The sequence below is a fragment of the Parus major genome, chromosome 1A (assembly GCF_001522545.3).
Source record: "Parus major isolate Abel chromosome 1A, Parus_major1.1, whole genome shotgun sequence".
NCBI lineage: Eukaryota > Metazoa > Chordata > Aves > Passeriformes > Paridae > Parus > Parus major.
In genome coordinates this window covers 37,417,092-37,439,946 of record NC_031773.1, presented here as the reverse complement: position 1 = coordinate 37,439,946, position 22,855 = coordinate 37,417,092, and the positions used below count along the sequence as shown (strand labels likewise).

The window sequence follows — 22,855 nt, the reverse complement described above, 5'->3', positions numbered from 1 at the left end:
GACATGCATACTGCTAAGGTAAGGTAAACAGCAGACTTCTGGGCTTTTCTTATTTCTTTCAAGCTGACACAATCCCGGTAAAGAGGAGGTCAGAGTGCTTTCTGTCCTGATGCAATTAGAAGATGTCAGAAGTCTCTCAGAAGTCAACACAAATGAGTTACTGCATAATTAGCAATTTAAGCTTTTGTCCTTTTCCTCTAGAATCCTTTTTAAACTGAAACTCTGAAGTGGCTGCAGCTCCAGGTACAACTGAGGCAGCACTCTACTTTGGTGCCTTGAAAGGGTGTGCTCTTCCTCCCACCATGCTGTTTTCTTTCCCTCCTCCTGTTTTGTTTGTTTCAGTGGGTGGGGAGGAAGAAAAGATTGTTTCTGCCTTGCTGGTTAGTGAATTGGCTAATGGAGATTCTGACAAATGCTTTTGGGAGTGTGCTGTTGAGAATGAGGAGGGAGACTGGGACCTCCCTGTTTGTCAACAGTAAGCTCGTGTAGAATCATGCCCTGAATGATTATGATTAGTGTATGTTAGTTCAAAGGAATTAGGGTTTTCTGGTTTTATAACACCACCTCCTGCAGGGAACAGATTATTGCTTAAAACTCATCTTGAAACATAGGCAAATTATCGGATAGGGATGGTATTTGTAAATCCTTTGAAACATTGTCATCATTTGAATGTCATAGACTCTAAAGCAAAATATTCAGATGAGAGTCTAATTGCTATCAACTGGGATATGGTTTTTGTGTAACTGCCTAAAATCAAGCGTAGCAGGGAAAGATGGTCATAAAAGCTCACTTTAAATGCTTTCCTAAAGTCTGTTTTTATCAGCATTCAACTACAAGAACTTTTACCAAAGGTATATCCTCCTAATCTCTTAAAAGTGGTATTGTGTGCAGTTAAAGACAGTGAAAAAAATACATAAGTGGCAAGTTTCTTCAGTGTTTTTTTTTCTTGGAACTCATTCCTGAGCTTCCAAAATTTGACATGCAGGACTGAGAAGCTAGAGAGAACTGCTGCAGCATGAATGTCTGAATTCCTTGTTCTCTGGCAGAAGTGCAGAGGGCACCATGATTTTGTCAGGCTGATTTTGGCATGTATGCTGTGGGTGACGGTTGCTCATCTAGTTACAGTATTTTTCTCTTGCTTGTTTGCTTGGATAAAATTGCTCTTAAGTAGGTTAGCAAGAACTAGAAAATTCAGAGTTTACTAGCTTACAGGTTTGCCTTTACACACAGAGGTAACTTGATTTGTGAGGATCAAAGGCTCTGTAGAAGATGGGGAAAATACAGCTGTATGTTTGCCCTATCTGTAAGCTTTGCCTTAGAAGTTGTAGAGACTTAGGGGATAGCAGGCATGACCTCTTGAGGTGCTGCAAGTTGTGTCACACAGAATACGCGTGAGCACAGCTGTGACTTGGAGAGTCGTAAACTCTTGCCATGTGAAATGCTTCAGATCTGCTGTCTTACGTGTTTGGTGGCAGTGGTGAAGGTGGTACAGCATCACTCAGAGCGTACAAATAAATAAATCCAGCAGAATAAGGCTTGAGATGGTGTTAATACTGGAGCACACACAGCAGTTTGAAAAAGAAGCTGCTTTTGTAATATACCAATGAAAAGTATAACATTTTTAGTACACCAGTGCTTCTAATATGGTGATGAAAAGTCAGCATTTGTCATTCTTGACCTTTGTATCAGAGTGAATATCTGAGACTCTGTGTGAGAGTCTGGTTTGCTTTTTAATGCCATGAGAACAACAGTAACACTTGTTGCAGATGGAGTCTAGAGAACTGCTTCTCAAAATTACTCAGTTTGTGCTGGGTCTTCATGCATTGTGTGCCAAAACAGCAGTTAGTCTGATACTTGGTGTGGTCAGAGTATACTGTGAACAAAAAAAAGAGAAATCTGTTTTAACTCAGGTTTGGGGATACATACTTCAAGGTGTCATCTCCTGAGAAAGCCTGTTCAGGTTCTGTACCAAAGGTGTCTCTGCTAGTAAGGTTTCATGAACATTTATGGAGAGTTGTTCTGAGCAGGGTAATCTTTCATCTGGCAAGGCTGCAAGCTTAAAAAGCCTTGTTAGACCTATGTTGTTTCAAAACTGTTTGTTAGTGCCCCAGATTGTAGGAGTGAGTGTCAGCTGCATTCCATGTTCATCAGATCTGCCTCCATGGTGCAAGAAAAAGCAGTGGTGCTGTTGGTGATGCTCAGTAAAGATTTTGGGGCAGTATAACTGTGTTGACATGCTGATAAGCCTAATGAACCTCAGTTATCTTAGAATCTTTTACATGGATTTTTTGTTTGTTTGTTTGTTTGTCAATTTTTTATTTATTTTATCCAGGATGGCTGACAAGGTAACACTTCCAGGCATTTCTGTTGCTGCTTTGCAGCGCTGGTATGGTGTTATCAATCATTTGCTGTTTTTCAGGTATTTCACAATCTGTTTAGAAGCACTGGCAAACTTGAAGCTGCATTAGTTCTTGAATAGTGGCTAGGGAGCTGCCCAAGCACTCTTTACAAACCTGTGATTTGTATTACCAAGATCTACTAAGTTGAAACAGTGATCGATGGGGTTGTAATGTTCTTCCTTACTACTAGTAGGCTAGAAGGTATATCAGCCTCATTATGCGAGGCAAAACTGTCTGATTCTTTCAAAACACACAATAAAAGTATTTGTTGATCAATTTTATTTATTTATTTATTTTTATATGCCCTATATATCATTTCTGGTGTTTTCTCCATTCTTAACATATCTAAAAAATGCTTCATTATTCCTGCCTGTGACAGCTGTGTTTTTTCATTGATGTTTGTAACTTTCCAAATTTCTACTCTATTATTTTAAGTTTATACTACCTATCCCCATTTTGACTTCGGGTTTTATCTTGATTGTCTCCGTTTTATTTGTAAAAAAATTATTTTTAATTGCTGCCATACTTTTTCTTTATTTCTTTACTACTGTAACTTCCTAATAAAATTGTGTTTAAGAGTAATGGCTTCTGATCCATGTGATACCCGTTCAGACGATTTTAAAAAAAGACTTGAAAATCTCCTCTTTTAAAAATGTATTGTGTATATATAGTGATACTTATTGTTGTGGATGGGTCTAAATAAACTTGGATTGTTTTACTTGTCGGTTGTTGTCCTCCTGACCATTTTTCAATGTAATTTGGGTGTGCTTTCTTAGGAACTTGTGATTACTTGCAGTTTCTTTGTTAATCTGTCATAATGAGTTTCTAATGGAACAACAGTACCAAAGAATTTCCTGTTTATATAGATCAGAGGGAATCCAATGTCCAAGCTGGTACTTCTGTCGTGCTCTTTTGGGAGAGGGTTCCAAAGTGGATGTTGTTAATTTTGTAGCTCAAGAGAAATCCTAGATGTCTGTTGCTGTTAGGAAGTACTCACGGCTGTTTCTTTGTGCTAGTGAAAAATTTGGATACAGTCAAAAGGTAGTTGTTGGAAATGGGACTGGAGTTGCTTCTGGGACAAAGGAAGCACCTACATGGGAACACAGGTTTCATCTTCCCTCGGACCAGTGAGGATGTGTGCAGCAAGTTCACAACGTAGCAAGCCTATTGAAGAGGGTGTTAAGTTTCACTGTGGCAAAAACGCCTTTTTTAGAAGTTGCAAACTCTGTGCAGATGAACAGCTGCATAGCTGGCCTTTGATAGAGAGGGAGTTTGGTCTTGAATACTTGTTTTTATTCTTTATACTTGACAGAGGCTTGTGGTGTGTTTGATTATTATCTTATTATTTGTTTGAACAAACAGTTTTGTTAACTATTCTGAAGCATGTATGTAAATTATTTTAGAAGATTTTTTTAACAAAGGGACATCATGAATACACTCTTTTTAACTTCCAAAGCTTTCTTTAAGTGACTTGGCTGCCTTGAATTTTGGCTTTAAGTATATCCTGATACCATCTTTCACTTGCAGATAATTTGAGTCATGGTGATCTTTGTCTGTTACAAGAACCTTACCTTTCGGAGTACACGGGGACATTTTTTGTGCAGATTAAATGAGAAAAAAGGCTTTGGACAGATGGTTCCAAATGATGCTCTATGTGTTCCTACAATGTGGAATATGAAAATGTATATGGAAACTACCTGATACTGAATTTTTTAGCATTGTCTATACCTTATGCACTCCCCTGAGTAATTCCTTCAAACTTACAACAGAAGAGAAAGCAAACCATGTCCCAGTTTCTTCTGGTTTTGTTCTGAATGTATTTCTGAAAGCAGAAATTGAGTGATTGTAAAATGAAGTTATGAATATATGTGTGTTCCACAGCCACTGGGGAAAAAATTGGAGAGCTGATTCCTGGTTTTGTGGGAGTTTTTTTGGGGTTTTTTTTTGGTTTTTTTGTTTGTTTTTTTTTTTGTTAAAAGTTAAGGTAAAATTCATAGACATCACTTTTACGTGTAAAAGATGCTGCACTGTGAGGATTATTCTGAAGGTTTCTCAACACTTCTGTGTTGCCCTACCTTCAGAGCGAGGCCTGTGCTGAGGAGTATTGAGGTGTTACTGCTGATACACCTGGAAAAGGTGTTGTCTGACACCTGCAGAGTTGCAGGGACTGGAAGCTGCAGGTTTCTCACCTTATTACTATCTGAATAGACAAAATCTATATTAAAAATACCATTTTGAGAAAAAACAGGTGTTTGATATTTACTGTAACAAGTTTGGCTGATTTGCTTTTGGATAATTTCACATGAAATCTGTTCGAGTATCATTTTTTAGAAACGCCTTGGTTTTCTGCTAAAATATTAGTGATCCTGTCAAAATAATTTCATCTTGAACCTGCTGATTCGTAACCTAAGTCAGCTTCAAGACTTGGTAGCATTTTTGAAAAGCTGGAAATTATTTCAAATTTATCTAGTCAATTCAATGAAAAGTTTGATAACAAATTGAATTTCTGGCATTTTCGTTAGAGAAGAATAGCTTTTCTTTTTCCAGTCTAGGAACAGAAAGTAGCAGAGGCAAGATATCTTTCCTTAAAAGTGGAAAACTGAGAAAGAATTTGTTTCCTTGTTTACATGTAGTCCTGCCTCTGTTTAAGTGGTTTTGTGCACAGAATGTACTTTTGATAAATGAATATATTTATCATATTTAAGATTATCTGATTAATGCTTACGCAATTTGAAATGTCAGTGTTACTTCTTATTTTATTCTTGATTCCATCCAAGTATGAGGTTTTTCATTCAATTTGATTATACTTACTTTCTATGTGTAAAATGCATATAAATCTAACTGATGTATTATTCATACTTCACGTATACTTTTTTATCCTATGTTAAATTGAACTATACAAATTAGTCATTTATTTGCATAGATTCCTCTGCTTAGGGAGTAAAAGAGTTCTGACTGATACCAGCCTTATCAGCTTACTATATCTGCTTTTACTACTAATATGGTGTATAATGCTAAGGATAAAACCACACATGGCAAGTGCTAATTGAATTAGTATCTTACTGCCTTTTTGTACCTGTCATCTTGGTTTCCTCTGTTAAAGGTGCTTTTTATTGTCAGCAGTAAGGTGTAGTAGGAAAGTGAGCACACAGAAAGTCTGTCTTGATTACTCTAGGATGCTCTATCAGCATGTCAATTTTTTTCTCTTAACGGGGTGAAGCTTTATCATTGAAGTTATCATTGCTTTTCTTAAATTCAATTTTATTGCTTTTATTCCACTCAGTTCTGCCACTTAACTTCCTAAAATTAGAAAGCAGTGAAACTTCCTGTAGATCCTGCTAATGCAAAAGATTAAACGTCAGCTGATGACTAGAATACAAACATAGCCTGTGAGTTCACAGAGAAGGGCTGATAGATATGGTCAGGTTTACTTTCTTCCAAGGCGCTGGCAGTCTTCCGCTCTGAAGAACTCAGAACACTGTATAGAGATGATAGTCACAAGTAGAGTTAAAAAAGAAAACTTGGCACACATGGTTTAAATTTAATAGAAAGAACATAGAAATTAGTAAACCTACTTGTTTATGTAAACAGGTTCCCCTACAACATTTTATTTATGCCTTTTTGTTTTGCTAGATTATTTTGGTCAAGAAAGTGCATTAGGGGCTATCAGGAGGTTAAGTATTTTAAATTGAAAAGCTGCTTTGGCTCAAGAACTTGATTAGTCACCCATATGCTAAAAGGAGGTTATGTTTTCTCACAATAAAAAAAACCTATTTGAAATGCAGTTGGCTACTGTTTAATTTGACTGGGACAAAAATATGTGTCCTGTATGACATTGCTTTCTCCTCCTCAAATATATTATCTATACACTGTGTAACCCTGCAAACTAATCGCTGTCTGCCAAAGTTGTAGCAATAAATGCTGAATGAAAGCATAACTGTATAATGGCACTATATTTTTACAGTATGCCCAGTTTGTTTACTCCTGAACCTTGTTTCTTTTCCATACTTATCACAAGGTAGATGTGGAGGGTTGTATGGCTCTGTCCCACTGATTGGTGGGACACTGATAGTGTCCCACTATGGTGCATCAGCCACAGGGCCTGTTCAGCCTTGAGAAAAGGCGACTTAGGGGGGACCTCGTCATTTATATATGAGTATCTGAAGGGAGCATGTCACAGGATGTTTCCATGCTCTTCTTGGTGGTTCCAAGCAATAGGACCAGAGGCAATGGGCAGAAACTGATGCACAGGAAGTTCCATCAGAGTATGAGGAAGAACTTATTTACCATGCCCTGGAACAGATTGTCCAGAGAGGCTGTGGAGTCTCTGGAGATACTCAAGATTATCAGGACACAGTCCTGCGCCATGTGCTTTTAGGATGACACTGCTTGAGAAAGGGGGTTAGGCTGGATGACCACTGTGGTCTCTTACCACCTGACCCATTCTGTGATTCTGTGGTCTGCTGAAATTGCCTCAGAAAGCAAGCTGTGAAGGCAGAGGGCAGAAAATAGAGACAGCCATTTGTGAAACAAATGAGCCTGAAATTCAATTCTGGACGCAAGTCCCAAATTCACTGATTTTTGATAGGTTTCAACAACATGTAGCTAAAATGAGAATCCATCATATGTAATTTACACATACTTACCTGCCTAAGCCTTCAGGGTTCAAGACAGCTTGTGAATTTGCACATCGTACCAGCTGTAATACCATGGTGTCTGTCAGATCTTCATTTCACCATTTTGCCTGGTAAACTCATGTTCTTTCACTTGGCATGTGGTTAAAAAGCTGCCTAAGATACCTGAAAATATGTTTATAAGCAAGTTCCACAAAAAGTACTAGTGTTCTTTTTAAATTTAAAGAAATCAGAAGGAAAAGCAGAAGTTGTTTCTCAGGCACTTAATACCACAAGTTTAAGAAAGAGCCTCATTTATGTGAACTTAAGACAGAGATTGCTTTGTAGAGTCCAGTCTCTTCACCAGCTTTGTCAATATGAGCCAGGAGAAAAAAGGTCATTCAGGTAAATAGATATACACCAGCATCAGTAACTTGTTGACCAAATGTTTTAATCTCTTCCAAAATAATTTTTTTTGGTAACATCTCATTTTCCAAGGGTTATTTGAGGAGATTAGGCAGATTTTTTGGTAGGTTGTCTTGAGATTTTTCTTTGAGTTGCAGTAGATGAATACCATTAAATTTTAATATTACACATTTAGTGTGGTTGTTTTAATTAAGAGATAATTTCTGGTGTGGGAATTTCAAGTGTTCCTAAAAATAGATTTTCACAGAGCTAAAAGTGAAAACAAATATCAATTTGGAAGCACATTTGCATGTAATACTAGGTAGCCTGGAATAGAATGGCTGGGATTATTTCAGCAAGAACAGGAAAGCAGACATTAGATTGGGTTGTTATGTCCCTGTAATGTCTGCCAGAATGAGTCTTGATCCATGACTGGGATTGGTAACACTAAGAGTCACATCTCTGGTTAGAGCAAATAATGTTGCAGCAGCCAACTCTCCCCTTCTCCTCACTTATCTTGGTTAGAGGGCAAAAATAATTCTATCTTGAAACACTCTGAAACTACTCAAATACATGTATCCTTATTGCAGTCCTGATCAAGATCTATGAATAAGTATTCATTAGGATTTAAATTGCGGGAAATCCCTATAAGACTGATTTTTTAATAAGTAGATTATATCAGTCTCAACAGCAATAGATTTTTGTACTTTTCATGAATTGTGTCCACAGGTAAATTTGCAGATTCAACTTTAAGTTACAAACTAGCAAAGTTTAAGGGCATATAATTTAATTGGTAATTCAGCGTAGCAGAGAAAATAAGATTGAATGGTAGGATGGAAATTACATTGTGCTCTTACTGCATATTTGAGCTAAACATTTACTGATTTCATATAGCTCCTGGTTCTGTCTTGGAGCTGAAAGAAAATCTTAAGTGAACTTTTGTTGAGATATACTCATGTATAACTCAGAAAACTTAGACAAGTTGTTTACATGAAGTGGAAATAATAACTAGAGAAGTTTGAGTTCTGGAATGATTTGTCTATTTTTGTCAATGTTTGACAGTTCTGCAGGATTTGAATTAAGTAACGATGGTTAATGGATGCTCAGTTTCAATAACCTCTGCATGCCTTCCCCATGAGACTTGAATGGACATGAAAGGTTGCATCATCCTCAAGTAGTGTTTTTTCCTTAGGAGAAAGTGTCTTTCTCACCTGCTTTTGCAGGTGTCTAAAATGATTCTCATCTTCTGTGCTTAAAAGTGAAGTGTTTCCAAGAAATTTCTCTAGAGAAGAGTTTGCTGTAACTTGCAGAAGCCATGAGGTACTCTTGAAATGCTTTGGTAGTTTGAATTATTTGATATGGTGATAATAATTTTAACTATTTTTTATGGGCCAATTCTCCAGGATTTAAAATAGTAGGCCATTCTTACCAAAAAATTACACACAAGTGTATCATATTTACAGGCAAGATAATATTTACAGGCAAGTTAAACAAAATAACACTAGTCTAGCAAAAGGCTAATATTACTAGTTTAGCAAGGATATTTGCATTGTAAACCATACTGTTTTTACTAGAAAGCATGCTTTAATAAAGTAAAATATTCAAACTTAAAACTATATTTTGTCAGTAGGCAAGGTATCCTGTATTACCCCCACTCAGTGAAAAATAGAAGCTGTGACCTGTGGGTTGGCTAAATGAACACAATTTCATAATTGAGCAACATTTGTCATCTGTAATACTAGTTTGATGCCTGAAGTTCTGTTACAACACCAAAAGTTTTTTGTTTCTTAATGTAAACATGAACATCAACAGCAGCCTCTCCACCCTATATGTACTGTATTAAATGGAGTACTTGGCAAATGTAAAATACCTACTTTCATAGTGATTGCTTGAATAGTAAATAAGTGTAGTAATCACTAATATTTCATAATCTCATTTGTTGGTCATTCTTATTACCCTTTGTCCTGAAAGTGTTCCAGATTATTCAGTGATTCTTAGGACATAGTCATTATGAATATTAGAACCTTATAAGATGCTATACTTGGTATGAAAACATTGAATTAATGACCAAGTAACAAATTTGGTGGGGAGAAAAAAAAAATTCTTCCTTTGTTCTGGTGGCTGTAACTCCCAGATTACTTTGACTCCATAGCTTGAAATTTAGATAAGGCTCATGTTTCATTTCATACACCTTACTGCCATTTCACTTGTTGGTGCTTCATCATTAATTATGGGGCAGCATAAATATGTAAGCTGTTGAAAGTGGAAAGTGTTGCTCAAATTTAGTTTGGTTCTTTTGACCAAATTTCTTTTTAGACCTTCTCAGTTAGTGGTTTATTGAAAGAAAAAAAATCCGCTAAGAGTTGCAATATGTAAACTTACTCTTTTTTTCCCAGTGTTGGTGAAGATGAACAAAAGATGTGATTAGTGAACTGTAATGTGCTCTCTCCTAAGAAAACCTTTCCTCATGAAGGCAAAAATCATTGCAGAATGAGACCAGTGTTCAAACTGTGGGGATTATCTCATGGTGCTCACTTGGAGGTCAGCACAAGGACTTGGATAGGAACAGTAATTGTTGAGTTCACATTGTGAACTGCTCTGTGGTGCCATTATTTCAGAGGACTCATGGTTGACCATCTTTTCATGACAACTGATGAATTTAATTCTCTTCAGCCTCTGTTTCTGTTTCAGTTTCAGTTGAAACTGCTCGGCAAAGGAGGGAGGACAGTGAAGTAGACAGAGTGAGTAATGTGATTTCCGTAGGAAGGCTGTGTGAGGCCAGGTTGAATGGGGCTCTCAGCAACCTGATGTTCTTGCCCATGACAGGGATTTGCGACTAGATGAGTCCCTTCCAACCCAAAATATTTTATGATTCTGTAAAATCTTACAAATAAGAAACAAGGCTTAAATGTGTTGTGAATTTTAAAGTGAAAGTGGTAAAAGTGGTTGCTGATTTAAAGATACATCTTTCAAAAGGTGTCAGTTTGAAACAAGAAGCTTTAACACAGGCTTTGTAATGGGTGAAAAATCAGAGTGAAACTAAATTTTGTTTCTCTGATAGTGGAACTAGGATGTGAAGATTAATTTCAGAACAATGCTATTTCTCTGAATCCAAAACCCATTTTAATATAACCAAAGCAAATAATTCTGCTTTAATCTGATAAAGATATTTTCCTTTCTTAATTTTTTTTTCATTTTAAATTAGAATTGCCTTTCTGATCCAGTTTAGATTCAATTTAGCACAATGTGTCAGCATAGCTGTAAGGGAGGGAGTGTGGGTATGTGATGGCAGAGGGACTAGGCAACCCAAGGCAAAGAGAATGGGAACCACTTTAAACCAGCTCTGCTGCTTTAATTTGATTCTCAGGTACATTAGCAAAGATGTTCATGTTCTGCTAAGTCCTGTTGAATCCACTGGAAGTACTTCACTCGAAAAATCGAAAAGGGGGATAAACTATTCTAGACCCGCACTGTAAGAGGTCTTCCTCCTGTTTCTGGTATTCACATGGCAATTCAGAATGACTGTTTGACTTGTTTTATCCCTTTAATATATTCTTCTGTGTTCATATTTTTGGCTCTTTTCTGTAGCAAGAGTAAATAAGGAAAAAATGAAATGTGATGGCAAAGGTGAAATACATGTTTGTTTTCCTAATACATTAATTACTAATAAATAATTTATGGAACAGATCAGACTACTAATCTAATCAGTAAAAGGGTAGGTTTTAATCTTTTTGTGGAGAATGGAGATGAATTTTACCAAAACTAATTTCTAAACAGTACATGGTGTTACTTTATTAGATGTTAATGAAAATCAGTAAAATTTGTAGCCCCATGTAACGTGCATGGTGTATGGCTCTGCTTCATGTGTATGGGACAGTGGTCTTACAGATTCATTGCTTCTTTCCCTACAAGATTTCTGACTTTTAGAAATAATTACAGGCTTGTTTTTCCTGTCTTTTGGGGAAGAGTGCTGTCTGCTGAGTTCTTTGGGTGGTTACTCACTAATGAACCAAGCACTTCTGATTCTTCTTTTAAAACTATCTCTTTTAAGGCTACTGAGTAACTTAGAGTTCCCCATCACCTGTGTTCTTAACATGTGGCAGTGTCAAGAGCCAGGTTTATCACCTGCTACTTGCACTGGAATACAAAGTCATGGCAAATACAGTTAAAAGTCTCACATGTTCAGCATGGTATCTGGTTATCCCCTTTTGAGTATTTATGGAAAAAGGTTAAAATATTGTTTCCAGCACAAACTAGACCTACCTAGGACAGGTCTGTGTGGGAGCCAGGTGCTGTTGATTTTTGCTGGCCTTTGGAGTCTAAGTTTCAAGTTGTTGTACAAATGGAAAGTGGTTCTCTTTACTGAACTTGAGTGTACTTCCTTTTTCTTATCAGAAAAGGTAACCAGACTTTGTATTCTCAACTTTGCTTTGACTTTATGACTGATTAGCCTAGTTTCTAAATTGGTCCTCAAAGGAAACAAGGTTTATACGATTGCACTGTTTGAGGCCCACTGGCTAACTTAGATCAAAGTTGGCAGGGTAATGAGTGCTTCATGTGGAAATGCCTTTCTACCAGTTGGTGAGGCTGGGGTTGAAAGAGAGAGAAACCAGTTCATGGGATGAAGGGAATCTTGTGTGTGAGCCCCCATGTTCTTGCCCTAGGAGCTGGCTAGTGTGTGTGCTCTACAGGTGTGTTTTGCAAGTGCTTGGAAAGGGCTTTAAGATGACCTGTGGTTTCACAAAGTGGTAACTGATGTTTCGAGTGGGAACTGTGGGTCATGATGGGAGAGAGGGGCATATGAGTGTGAAGAACTGAAATGAATCTTGAAAGGGCTGTAAGAGAGGTGGAAAATGAGGACCTGCAGTTGTGTCCTCTGTTCAGATTCTGGGACAGAATTAATCGTGAGAATTTATACTTCTGAGTTACTGCAGCCTCAGTGGAACTCTGGTTATTTACATCTTCATGTACAATGCCTTTTCCTTTGTAATAACTTGCAGGCTGGGATCTAGAAGGGCAGTCTGTTCAGAGGCTATTGCTTTAAGTTTATCATGCTGCTCCAACAGGCTTTCCTTTTGTGGTTGAGATGTCAGTCTTTAACAACAGAGGCACTTCTGACACTTGATAAATACTGCATTTAGAAGTGAGCAGTACAGTAGAAATGAAAAAACATGTAGATAAAATTTCTTTTATAACATTTGTTCCTTGGCTTTCTGTCTTAAGGTACCTGATGATAGTGACAAGTGCCTTTCCTGTGGAAAGTGCTGAGAGTGATAGGATCTATCCAACACCTGCCTATAGTTCTGTTAAGAAGAAAAAAGGACATGGAGACATATGAGGCAGTAGATTTGTGTTTTTCAGCAGTAGAATCAATTGCAATTTGTTTTATTAGACTTGAGATAGGTATTACCTTTTTGAAGACCACGGTGAGTTTTAATAAAATATTTTTGGTTGTTACAAATATGCAATCTCTGATTAATACCTGATAAGTGTATTGAAGCTCTTCTGATTCTTGCCATGTATGGCACAATGAACTGCCCAAATTTGGTCAAATATTTTTAGGCACTTAGTCATATGTCTTTTAATGTGCTGCATATGTAAGCTTTTGATTCACTTAGCAACAGCATTTTTATGAGTATGTCTTGCCAGGTTTTCTCATGTGTACTTGAAAAATAAGCAAGGATTGTTCTGTGTTGGGTTGTGTCACAACCAGATGGTTGGGGTTTTGTTTTTTGGTGTTGGTTTGTTGTTTTTTTTTTGTTAATAGTGCTAATCAATTGGAAGATAGCCTTTTTTTTCCACAAATGATGAATTTTAGGAAACTTTAAGATAAGCATGCAGCATATTAATATTTAATATTAAAATACCTACATTTGAAAAATACTTCTGATATAAATTTATTTTTCTTTATAATTAGATGGTGAATAATATTATAGACATAAAATATCGGTAGTTTGACAAATTGAATATCCAGAAAAACTGGATGTATGACTGTATATAGTTGATGTTTCTGTTATATGTAAACATCTGAGTTTCTTGAATTTGTTTTCCTCCTAAACTGATTAACCATGTCTTGCATTTGATTACTTCCTTAAGTTATAAAATGTCTTACAAAAAGAAGTGATTCTCTTCTTTCAGAGCTTAATATGAGTGTATAATCATTGTACACTGTTGATAAGTGGGAGAAATTGAAGACAAATATGCTTGACAGACTTTTAGTGTTTATTGCTGGAGTATGTTAAGAAACTAATTTATTAAAAGGACTGCTGATTTTAGGGATGAATATGACTATAAAGTTTTCAAGTCAGTTTTCAAGAATTCAAGAATGGGATTTTGTTTTTAATTGAAAACCAAATAATGTAAGCATTGTATTGCAGTCTAGTTGCAGTCTAGCTGTACCCAACTAAAGCAAATGGAGTCAGAGAAGGATAATTTGTGGCTGGTTTTGTTTGGCTGGTTACACTGGGCAGCAACATTCTCCTCATGGTGTAGCTGTTGCCTCAGCATTGCTGAGTGGAGGAAAGCTTCAGGATTCATCTTGGAACGTGCAATTGCTTAACCAGGGATATCCATGTTGTTTTCTTTCCATAGTAAAACATGATGTAATTTGGGGTTTTTTTTCAGAAGTATTCTGAAAAGTAAAATTTATACCTTAATTGCATTTCATTAGAGGCATGATTCCCTAGTAGGATTTAGGAGCCCAGGAGCAGAGGTTCTCATTTCAGCCTTGTGGCTATGTAGTATTGTTGATTTATTAAGCTAAAAAATTAATACCAGTCTTGTGGGGTCTAGCTGCTTGGAGTTCTTGCTGCCCTGAAATGCACAGGGACTTTTCTCTCAGTTGCTCTGCCCTTTTAAGGGTAGCAGGATAGAAGTTGGCAAAGAAAACTTACCGAGCACCCTGTGAGAAAAATACTTGAACACAGAGAAGAAAGGCAAAGTAGGAGTCAGTCAAGATGGAGGTCTGGAGAATGGCAGTAGTTCTGAATCTGAGCAATGCTGTTTAAGAGATGCAGGCAGATGATAATATTTTTGCAATTGCCAAAATGATACTCAAGTAAGTTTATAAACAGAAATGATTAATAGACTGTAAAAAGATTTATGGTGGTATCGAAGATACTGCAGTAGAAAACAGTAGGGATCTTGAAATACTATGTAGCACCCCTTTATACTCTGTAGTCTCATCTACATTACAGGAAAAACAACATTATGGTATTGTTTTCAAAGTGCTTCCCTAGCTCTTAGTCACATTTCTACTTCATGGTGTAGCTGTTTATTCAATTTTAATATCCACTCAAGTGGCTGAGCTCGGCCTGGGATAAAGTGAGGACCTGAGGAACCACTTTGTACTGGAGAATAAGGTTTCAGTGAGGATTGTAAAGGGCTTCTCAGAAAACCAGAATGCATTTACCTGAGAAAATAATATTTTTTTGGCTTTTTTAAACTGTTTAAATTTTAAAAGTTTATAAAGGTGAAACACTTGCTGTGTATCTCTCAGATTCTTTCTGTCTGGCTGTCAGACCACAACAAAGAAACTCCACCTCCTCATCAGAACTGAAAATACTTACCTTTTCTCCTGAGGATTTTGCTTAAAGATGCACAGGATTGTAGAACAGCTTTGATATTAACTTACTTCTTAACTCTTTCTTTCTTTCTTTATAGGCTTGTATAGATGATAACGTAGATATGGTGAAATTTCTGGTGGAAAATGGAGCAAATATTAATCAACCAGATAATGAAGGCTGGATACCTCTACATGCAGCTGCTTCCTGTGGATATCTTGATATAGCAGAGTAAGACTTTTTCCTCTATTTTTGAAATCTATGTATTTTGCTAATACATTGCTGAAGAGATAGTAGAAGCAGATGGTATTCATAAATTGTGCTTTAGTTACCTCTGGGATGTGTAGTGAGGATGAATGCTTTTATATTGTCTGTTGATTGTGAAGTGTGTTGCATTTTCTCTTCCTAGTTTTTTTTCCATTGCATATTAGGTAGATACAAACAGCCCATGACTATCGGATTGTTTGTTTATATTATTTTTTTCTGTAGAAAGGTTTTTATGGGGGAAGGCACAGGACAGTGTTCCAAATTACATTGATTACTAGTCTGAAACATTATCTTGGGATAAGTCTATGTGTAGGAGGTAAGTTTTACAATTGTATTTGTAGTCTTGAACCATTTGTTTTTCAGCTATGGTGTAGGACAGTTGACTAGTTATTTTGGCTGTGGAGCAAAAGCCTACAGTAGAAGCTAGATGTCTGTTTCAGTATTAGTTAAAACTTACTCACTGAGTTCCAGGAGTGGTTTTGTTATTTTTGGTCTGTTGAAGGTCACTGAAGGTGTGCTAAAATCAAATTTTTTGAGAGGTTGTCTGTTTGAGCCTGAAATTATTCTTCTGAGAAAATGTGTGGCATATGTTGTTCAGCACACTGTTGTTGCAGTTAAGCAGGTAATGTAGTATTTTTTAAAACCCTTTGAGTAAACACAAAATTAATTAATTTCACCAAACTCATTGTGACATCTGATCCAGTATAAGATTTGGATAAAATAGAAAGTAGTATTTTATTGTGTAATTATGTACTAATTGCAGCAGTGAAGAATGAAAATTGTGAGTTTGTTTCGTGAGTTTGAGAGTTTTTCTTGCTGTAGTCTAAAGGGAAGTGAAAAATTCTGGGGACTCTAGTATACTATTTTCCCTGGGATATTTTTTTTATTATTATTATTTTATTATTTTTTACCAAGGCCAGTGTGTGGCCACTAACTTTGCAATCTACCCATGCAGGTGTTTGATGCTGTAATCCCCCTTTCATGAGTACTGGAAGTGTTTACTTCTTGACTATACTACAACAAGAATTTCCCTGCAAAATGAGATAATATAAGCCTTTCTTCAGTTTAGTGGAGGCAAAACACCTGTTTTTATTCCACAATAGGAAAAAGTTTAGTTGAGTGATCTTGATTTGTTGTTGCAGCCAAACATAGGCACTTGTTCAGGAAAGAGACAGCAATGTCCCTTGTCCTCTAAACAGTTTTTTACTATTGACTTAGATATCTGTTATCTAGCTGGTTCTTGTTCTCTCAGATTGGAGCAGAACCTCTCTGTGTATTTTCTATGGGTAGCTTTTAGAAAAATGGGATTATTGAACTATAGTCCTTTGGGATGTGAGACATCTAAGATGTTGGAAGAACAGTGTTTCTAAGGTGCATGGAGTTTTGAAGATCAGCTGTTGAAACAAACTTCCATATACAGCTGAGACTTGAGTGTAGCAATATTTATATCTGATGAGGCCCATAGAGCTTAGATCTTCTTTAGACTGCTTCTTCAGGATCTCAGCTTCAAATAATTTACAAAAATGAATTCTGTAAACCACAATTTGCAGCTGAAGCAAAACTGGGGGAAGGTGAAAGGAAGATACAATAAACTACCAGAGATTAGAAATTTCATTTTTATTTAGTCCATAGTATGTGCTGGATCCATCATCTGCTTTAGTGAGGATGCATTCCTGGGAAGTGTGAGAATGTGTGTTTGTGCACATCTCTGACTGAATCCCATATATTTTACTTATAGCACCTATTTTTGTGCAAGAGAGAACACAGAGAATGAGTTCTGTTGTTTTCTAAGTTTGTTACTAAAAGGCTGGGGAGAGTCTGACCTTTGCTCCCCTTTCTCACTCTCCTGTGGAACTGCCTGTTGCACAGCTTTGTAGTGCTTCTCAAACTGGGGATTTGCTAATCTTGTTTCTGCTTCTTCTGCTTCCATCTTAAGTTTTCTTAGGGCTTCCTTCCTTCCAACTACTTAGTTGGAATTTACTCACTAAATAGCACAACTCTTTTAAATTGTCCAAATTTGTAATCTGACATTTTGTATTTTTAAATTTGTAAGAAAAATATTACATGATAACATGCTTTGATTATTTCAGGCTTGCGTGTCTCAAAATCTAAAATTATATTTAAGAAAGGAACTGAACTAGGAGAATGTAATTCTAATCTTAGAATTGTAGAGTATTTGAGTTGTCAGGGACCTTTCATAGAACATCTAGTCCAACCCCTCTGCAATGAGTAGTAGGGGCATCTATGACTAGATTGGGTTATTCAGAGCTGTGTTCAACTTGGCCTTGAATTCCAGGAATGGGGCATCTATGACTTCTATGGGCAACCTTTTTGGGTGTTTCACCATAAAATCATTTGCATTGGAAAACACTTGAAAGATCGTGGAGTCCTACGTTTGTCTGAACACCACCATGACAACTAAACCATAGTAATCGAAACATTCCCTCTTTCAGTTTGAAGCCATTTCCCCTCTTCCTGTTGCTACATGCCCTTGTTAAAAGTTCCTCTCCAGCTCTTCTATAGGCTCCTTCAGGCTGCTATAAGATATATATATGTACTCTAATGTACACATTAATCTTAAGTAGTCCCTGCTGCTACTCAGATGTTCCTGAGTGAGTGCACCCATGTGCTGGAGATCTGCGAGAAGTACAGAATATGGAGGTTGTAGTGAGCTTCTCTGAAAAAAACTGGATATCTCAGGGAGCCGCCACTTCAGCAATGTTTTTGCCTTGGTCCCATGATAGTTACTAGTGGGCTGAATTTGTGGCATGGCCTCCCACTTGTTGGGATTTTATTTTGCTCTGTACTGTCTGGTCAGTGGGCTTGTCATTGCAGGTGTATTCCCTGTTCCTGTTATCCTGCACTGTGTTCACCACTCTGTGACAGCTTCTTCCAGCAGTACCTCCCGTGTCATTTCAGTTTTCTGCTCTTTCAGAATACCCATCTTCTCTTGAATATGCTTCCTGTCTCTTCTAAAAAAATGCATCTTCCACTTTAAGAAATGTTTGTCTTACAGAAGGCCACTTCAAGTGAAATGCAGTAGAGAACAGTTTGATGTGTAACAAAGTGTCAGCTGCTTGCAAAGGGGGAGGTGTGCTGTAAAAGTAAAATTTCTGGTATGGAAGACAACTGCTCCTGTTGTTTCTGACATCTGTAAATGCTGGGAGTGTTTCAGCTTACTGGAAATTCTTGGAACACTTTAATTTTAGAATTGTCAAATTAGTTTGCTGTTCGTCTAGTTTATGATTATGTAAGTCACCTTACAAGTAATTGTAAGTAATTGTAAGTAATTGTAAGTAATAAATACGTTTTAAATCAAGATTCTTCAACATTGCCATAACAGGTGGATTTTGTATAGTATGTTCTCTTTTCTGTTCTCCGTTATTTTTAAAGCTTTGGAAAGCTTTATCCAAATGAGCTTTTTTTTCACTAATTTGTTAGTGTGAATTAAGATGTCAACATGAACTACTTTGTAAAATTATAGTTATGTGAAAAGAAACTTGAGGAAAGGAGGACTTGAACAGAAATTTTGTATGCATTCTGTAAGATGGTATTTAATGGGTAAGACCCTTAAATTCACCTTTCTACAACTCTTTCCTTATGTATAATTATTTTATCTGATCAATATTTTCTACAGTTGAAAAGTTTCTATAATATTTCAGTATCAGAGAATAAACAAATAAGTTTTTGAATGCAAAAAAAAGTAGTAGGGGAGGGGAAAATAGTGCAAAGTGGCATTTAAGAAATACTTTTTAAATGCTTACTTTTTTTATTTCTCTCTGCTGTGTATTGCGTCAGATTGGAATAAATCTGAAGTAGTAGAAATTTCTCTTTTGTTCAATAATTAGAATTTGTGTTAAAAATTATTTTCTTGTGGGCTTTGTAGGATGCTTAGTTGTGAGTGTGTAGTTGATGTATTTTGAACCTTGTGTGCAACTGTTCAGAGGCTACTGTACAGTCATACTACTTAAATAGGAATGCTTTTCAATTCTACCCAGAATGAAAGTTGTGTCTTCCAAGAAGTGTAAGAAAAGTGTTTTTCAAAACTAACATAAAGTCAGTGACGGTTACAGTTTTGTTGCAAAAAAATCCCAAAAGCCAAAGCGGGAGAGAGATGTCTGCTGGAGGAGGAATAGCATTTTCATACCTTCATGTAGTAGATATTACAACAGTTGGACAGACGTTGTTATAGATACTAAAATTCCTCATGGGTTCAAGGGACGATAAATCCATGGAGGGTGGATACATTAAAAAAAATGCTAATGCGGAACACATGCATATAAATGGAATCTGAGAAAGTCCATGGAGGTAGCTGGAAAGATATTATATGAGAAGTAGTATGTATTTGCTCTGCTTTTATTCTCCTTGGAGATCTTATGTCTTGAGACAGGCTAGGTGTCAGCTGGATACTAACTCTGTATAGTAGCTTCTATGTTTGAGGAGCATGTTTGATACCTGTAGTTTCATACCCATACAAATCCTAAGACTTAACAGTTTCAAAATACACCTCCTTTATTTAAGAGGTTTTAAAGGCTGAAGCATATGATTACAGTCATAAACAGAAAAACATCTCAAGTTCAGAGTCTCCTCAATCAATTTATTTAAGAAGAGAATAGTAGTTTGACCAACTCTGCTGCTGTAAAACACAACTCACTCACTTTTCCTTTCTGCCCAAAGCTTCCTATGTTGTATATCCCCTCCTTCCCCTAATATTTAAAGCAGACTTTAAAAGGCTTGTATGTAACCACAGGCTTGCTGCTGACGCCCATCTGTTTTTCCAGACTCCAGACACCTGAAAGTGAACCCAGACAAACTTGTTTGCTGAAGCCTTTGCAAACCATTGTCCCAGGATCTCCCTATTTTAGTAACAGTCCATTATGCTAAATGAGTGATCCTTGTCTGATAAACAGAGGACTCTGAGACAATCCTGCAAACCTGTAGTTGGATATCTAGATGTTCTGTCTGAGACAGTCCTGCAAACCTATAGTTGGATATCTAGATGTTCAGTGATAAGTGGTTTTCTTACAGCTCTAATTGCCATGGGGGGACTGCTGTGGGTGCTGTCTTGTAGTGATTCCTGCCTGTGGTACAAGACCAGTGCTCACCTGGCAACAGCTAGTCAAGAGAATTCAGTGGAGTTGACAACATGATTAGAGTGATCTAACTTGAGACTATTGCAGAAACAGATAGATACTCACTTCCGCCCTTGGTTTTGCCTCCTCCACCTTCCCTCTTGCGTTATCTAATGATCGCACAACAGTGTGGGAACTGTAGGCATAAGAATAGCCTTCAGGGGCTTTGGAGGCTTTATACTCTTTTGGATCACTGAGCTGACCTGGCTTGCCAGCAGCACTTGGCATAGATATACAGGTAAAAAAAAAAAGGTCTAAGCTGCTTTTCAGAGATATCTTGTACTTCTGATTGGAAGCCTGGCTGCCTGTTCAGTAGTGGAGTCCCATGCTTCATCTCACACCTCGTGAGCCTGAACCACTTGGTACTGTTCAATGGTCTTTCATGATATCTGAGGATGTTGGTGCCACAAAGTATGTTTCAAAGCAGAAGTTTTTAATCCATTTTCTCTCAAGGTATCAATAGTTTGATCATCTGAAGCTGTTTCTTACTAAAGAGTTTTTAATCTAAACTCTTTTTCTGTAACCCATTTTAATCCTAAAGAGCAAAACATTACTTAGGCAAAGCACAGTAATAAAAATGTCAGGGATGGCTCCTATCTCCTTCAGCTTGGTTCCAAGTTACGGTTTTAATTAAGTGAGTAGGAAGTGATATTACTAGTGATACATTCAGAAATGTATGTTTGCAGAATAATCAGAAATTTGTGTTTTTGTATGACAAGGTAAAGCATGTGGTCTGAAGTGCACCCCAGGCAAACTGATGATACAAACTTGTATGGGGTTTGGTCTTAAAGAGATGCTACAAGGTAAAGGGATGTTTTTGTCAGGATCCAAAATGTTTATTTGAATACTAGGAAATGTTAACTGGAGGTGTAGAATTAAAAGGAAAAGCAAGCAGAGATGAAATATCATACAACCCACTCAAGAAAATGAGGACTTCAGAAGGATAAAACATACCATGTGACAGAATAAAAACAGGGAAAGATATTCCCAGCCAAGGGAAAACAGCTCTTCTAGAAGAATGACTGACTATTGCAAGTTGATACTGGTAAAGTTGCAGTGTTTGTTTTAAGAGCTGTGAAAAAGTCACTGCAGACTTTAGAAGATTGTTTTACTTAATTTCCATTTGCTGCCTTCTTTCTGGAAAAACAGATTGAGAAAAAACATATCCCCTAGTGTCCTCTTCCCCCAGTCAAAAGTATGGTGCTCTGTGCAACATATAAGTTCCTCCTTCTCCAGTCTTGTATCAGTTATCTGCAGGGATAAAGCTAAATTCTGTTAGATAAAATAGTGGGCAGACTGGGAGAAGATCAGTGAGATAGTATCAGTTGGCATTCCCTTTTATGAAGACGTACTGTGGCAGTGTCCTGTTTCCAGCATGTTTTTGCTGCGTATACATATGTCCTAAGAATAATGAAATACTAATGTAATTGTTAAGGTTGATGGTGAAGTTCCCTGTTTGAAATCATGTCATTATATGGTAGAGTTTAATCTTTTCTACTGTGTAGCTGTGATCTGATGTGTAGATAAAACCCAGCTGACAGAAATACACAGTAAAATATGGTTGATGGGTTAGAGGAAACTATAGGATTTAAATGATTTTCCTATATATTTGTTCAAGTGTGGGAGTCAAGGAGAGCTGGTCACTGTAGAATACATGAAGTGTGTGCTCTATAGCTGCCTTCTTTTAGTCTGGATTACTGTGTGCATCTCTACTTGTGACTAAATATTTTTAGTTAGTGTATTAGTATTTACTAAGTGTTCTTGTTCTTCTAAGGGTAAATGTAATAGAAATTAAGTTCAGAGATATCTTCGTCAGGAAAACTATCTAATGGAAAATATATTTTTTTCTTTTAATACAGTTTAGCAGTTAATTCAGTCTAATGAAAGGTCAAGGGACTGATGCCCATTGTAATGCTCAGAACCCTCTTAATTTTTGGCTGAAAAAGAATTTGAAAATGGAGGTAATGTCTAAAAAAACATCCTGTTTTGAGAAGTGAAATAGGAGAGGTCTTACTTGTTTCTCACAAACCTTTGATTTTATTGGTATCCTGAGAACAATTTAGAATAGAATTCTTACATCTGAATTCTGAAGTTAAAGGTGGTACATATGGAAGAGAAAACATACAGAAGTGTGATAGATACGGAAACTTGAGAGCTTGGATAGACTCACAAGAAACAACACTCAGGTCCTTGCTGTTTGATAGCTTGTAACTGCCCATTGCCACCAGTAAGTTCCTATTTTCTATTTAGGGCTAGAACATAGGAGAGCAGCTCTAGAGAGATACAAGAGCAACCAAAAGGCTTGGTGAATATGGCATACTGTCACACATGAGACCCTCATCAACCAATTCAAAATTGCTGTATGACAGAGGTGGTGATAGATTCTCTGTAGACTGTGGAATCTATGGAATTATTAGTACTGTTGACCACTGAATGTAGTATTCATTGAGTTATCTGATATAAGAATAATTTAATTT

At 36.8% G+C, this 22,855-nt stretch overlaps 1 protein-coding gene across 5 annotated transcripts in view; it reads left to right on the top strand.

Annotated features, from left to right (window-relative positions):
* PPP1R12A (protein phosphatase 1 regulatory subunit 12A) overlaps window positions 1-22,855 on the top strand; it is a 113,021-nt gene that overhangs the window by 28,425 nt on the left and 61,741 nt on the right. For all 5 annotated transcript variants that reach the window (XM_033514672.1, XM_015627394.3, XM_033514673.1 and 2 more), the window contains exon 2: window positions 15,080-15,210. In XM_033514672.1, the coding sequence (XP_033370563.1) occupies window positions 15,080-15,210 (131 nt within the window). The remainder of the gene's footprint in view (window positions 1-15,079; window positions 15,211-22,855) is intronic.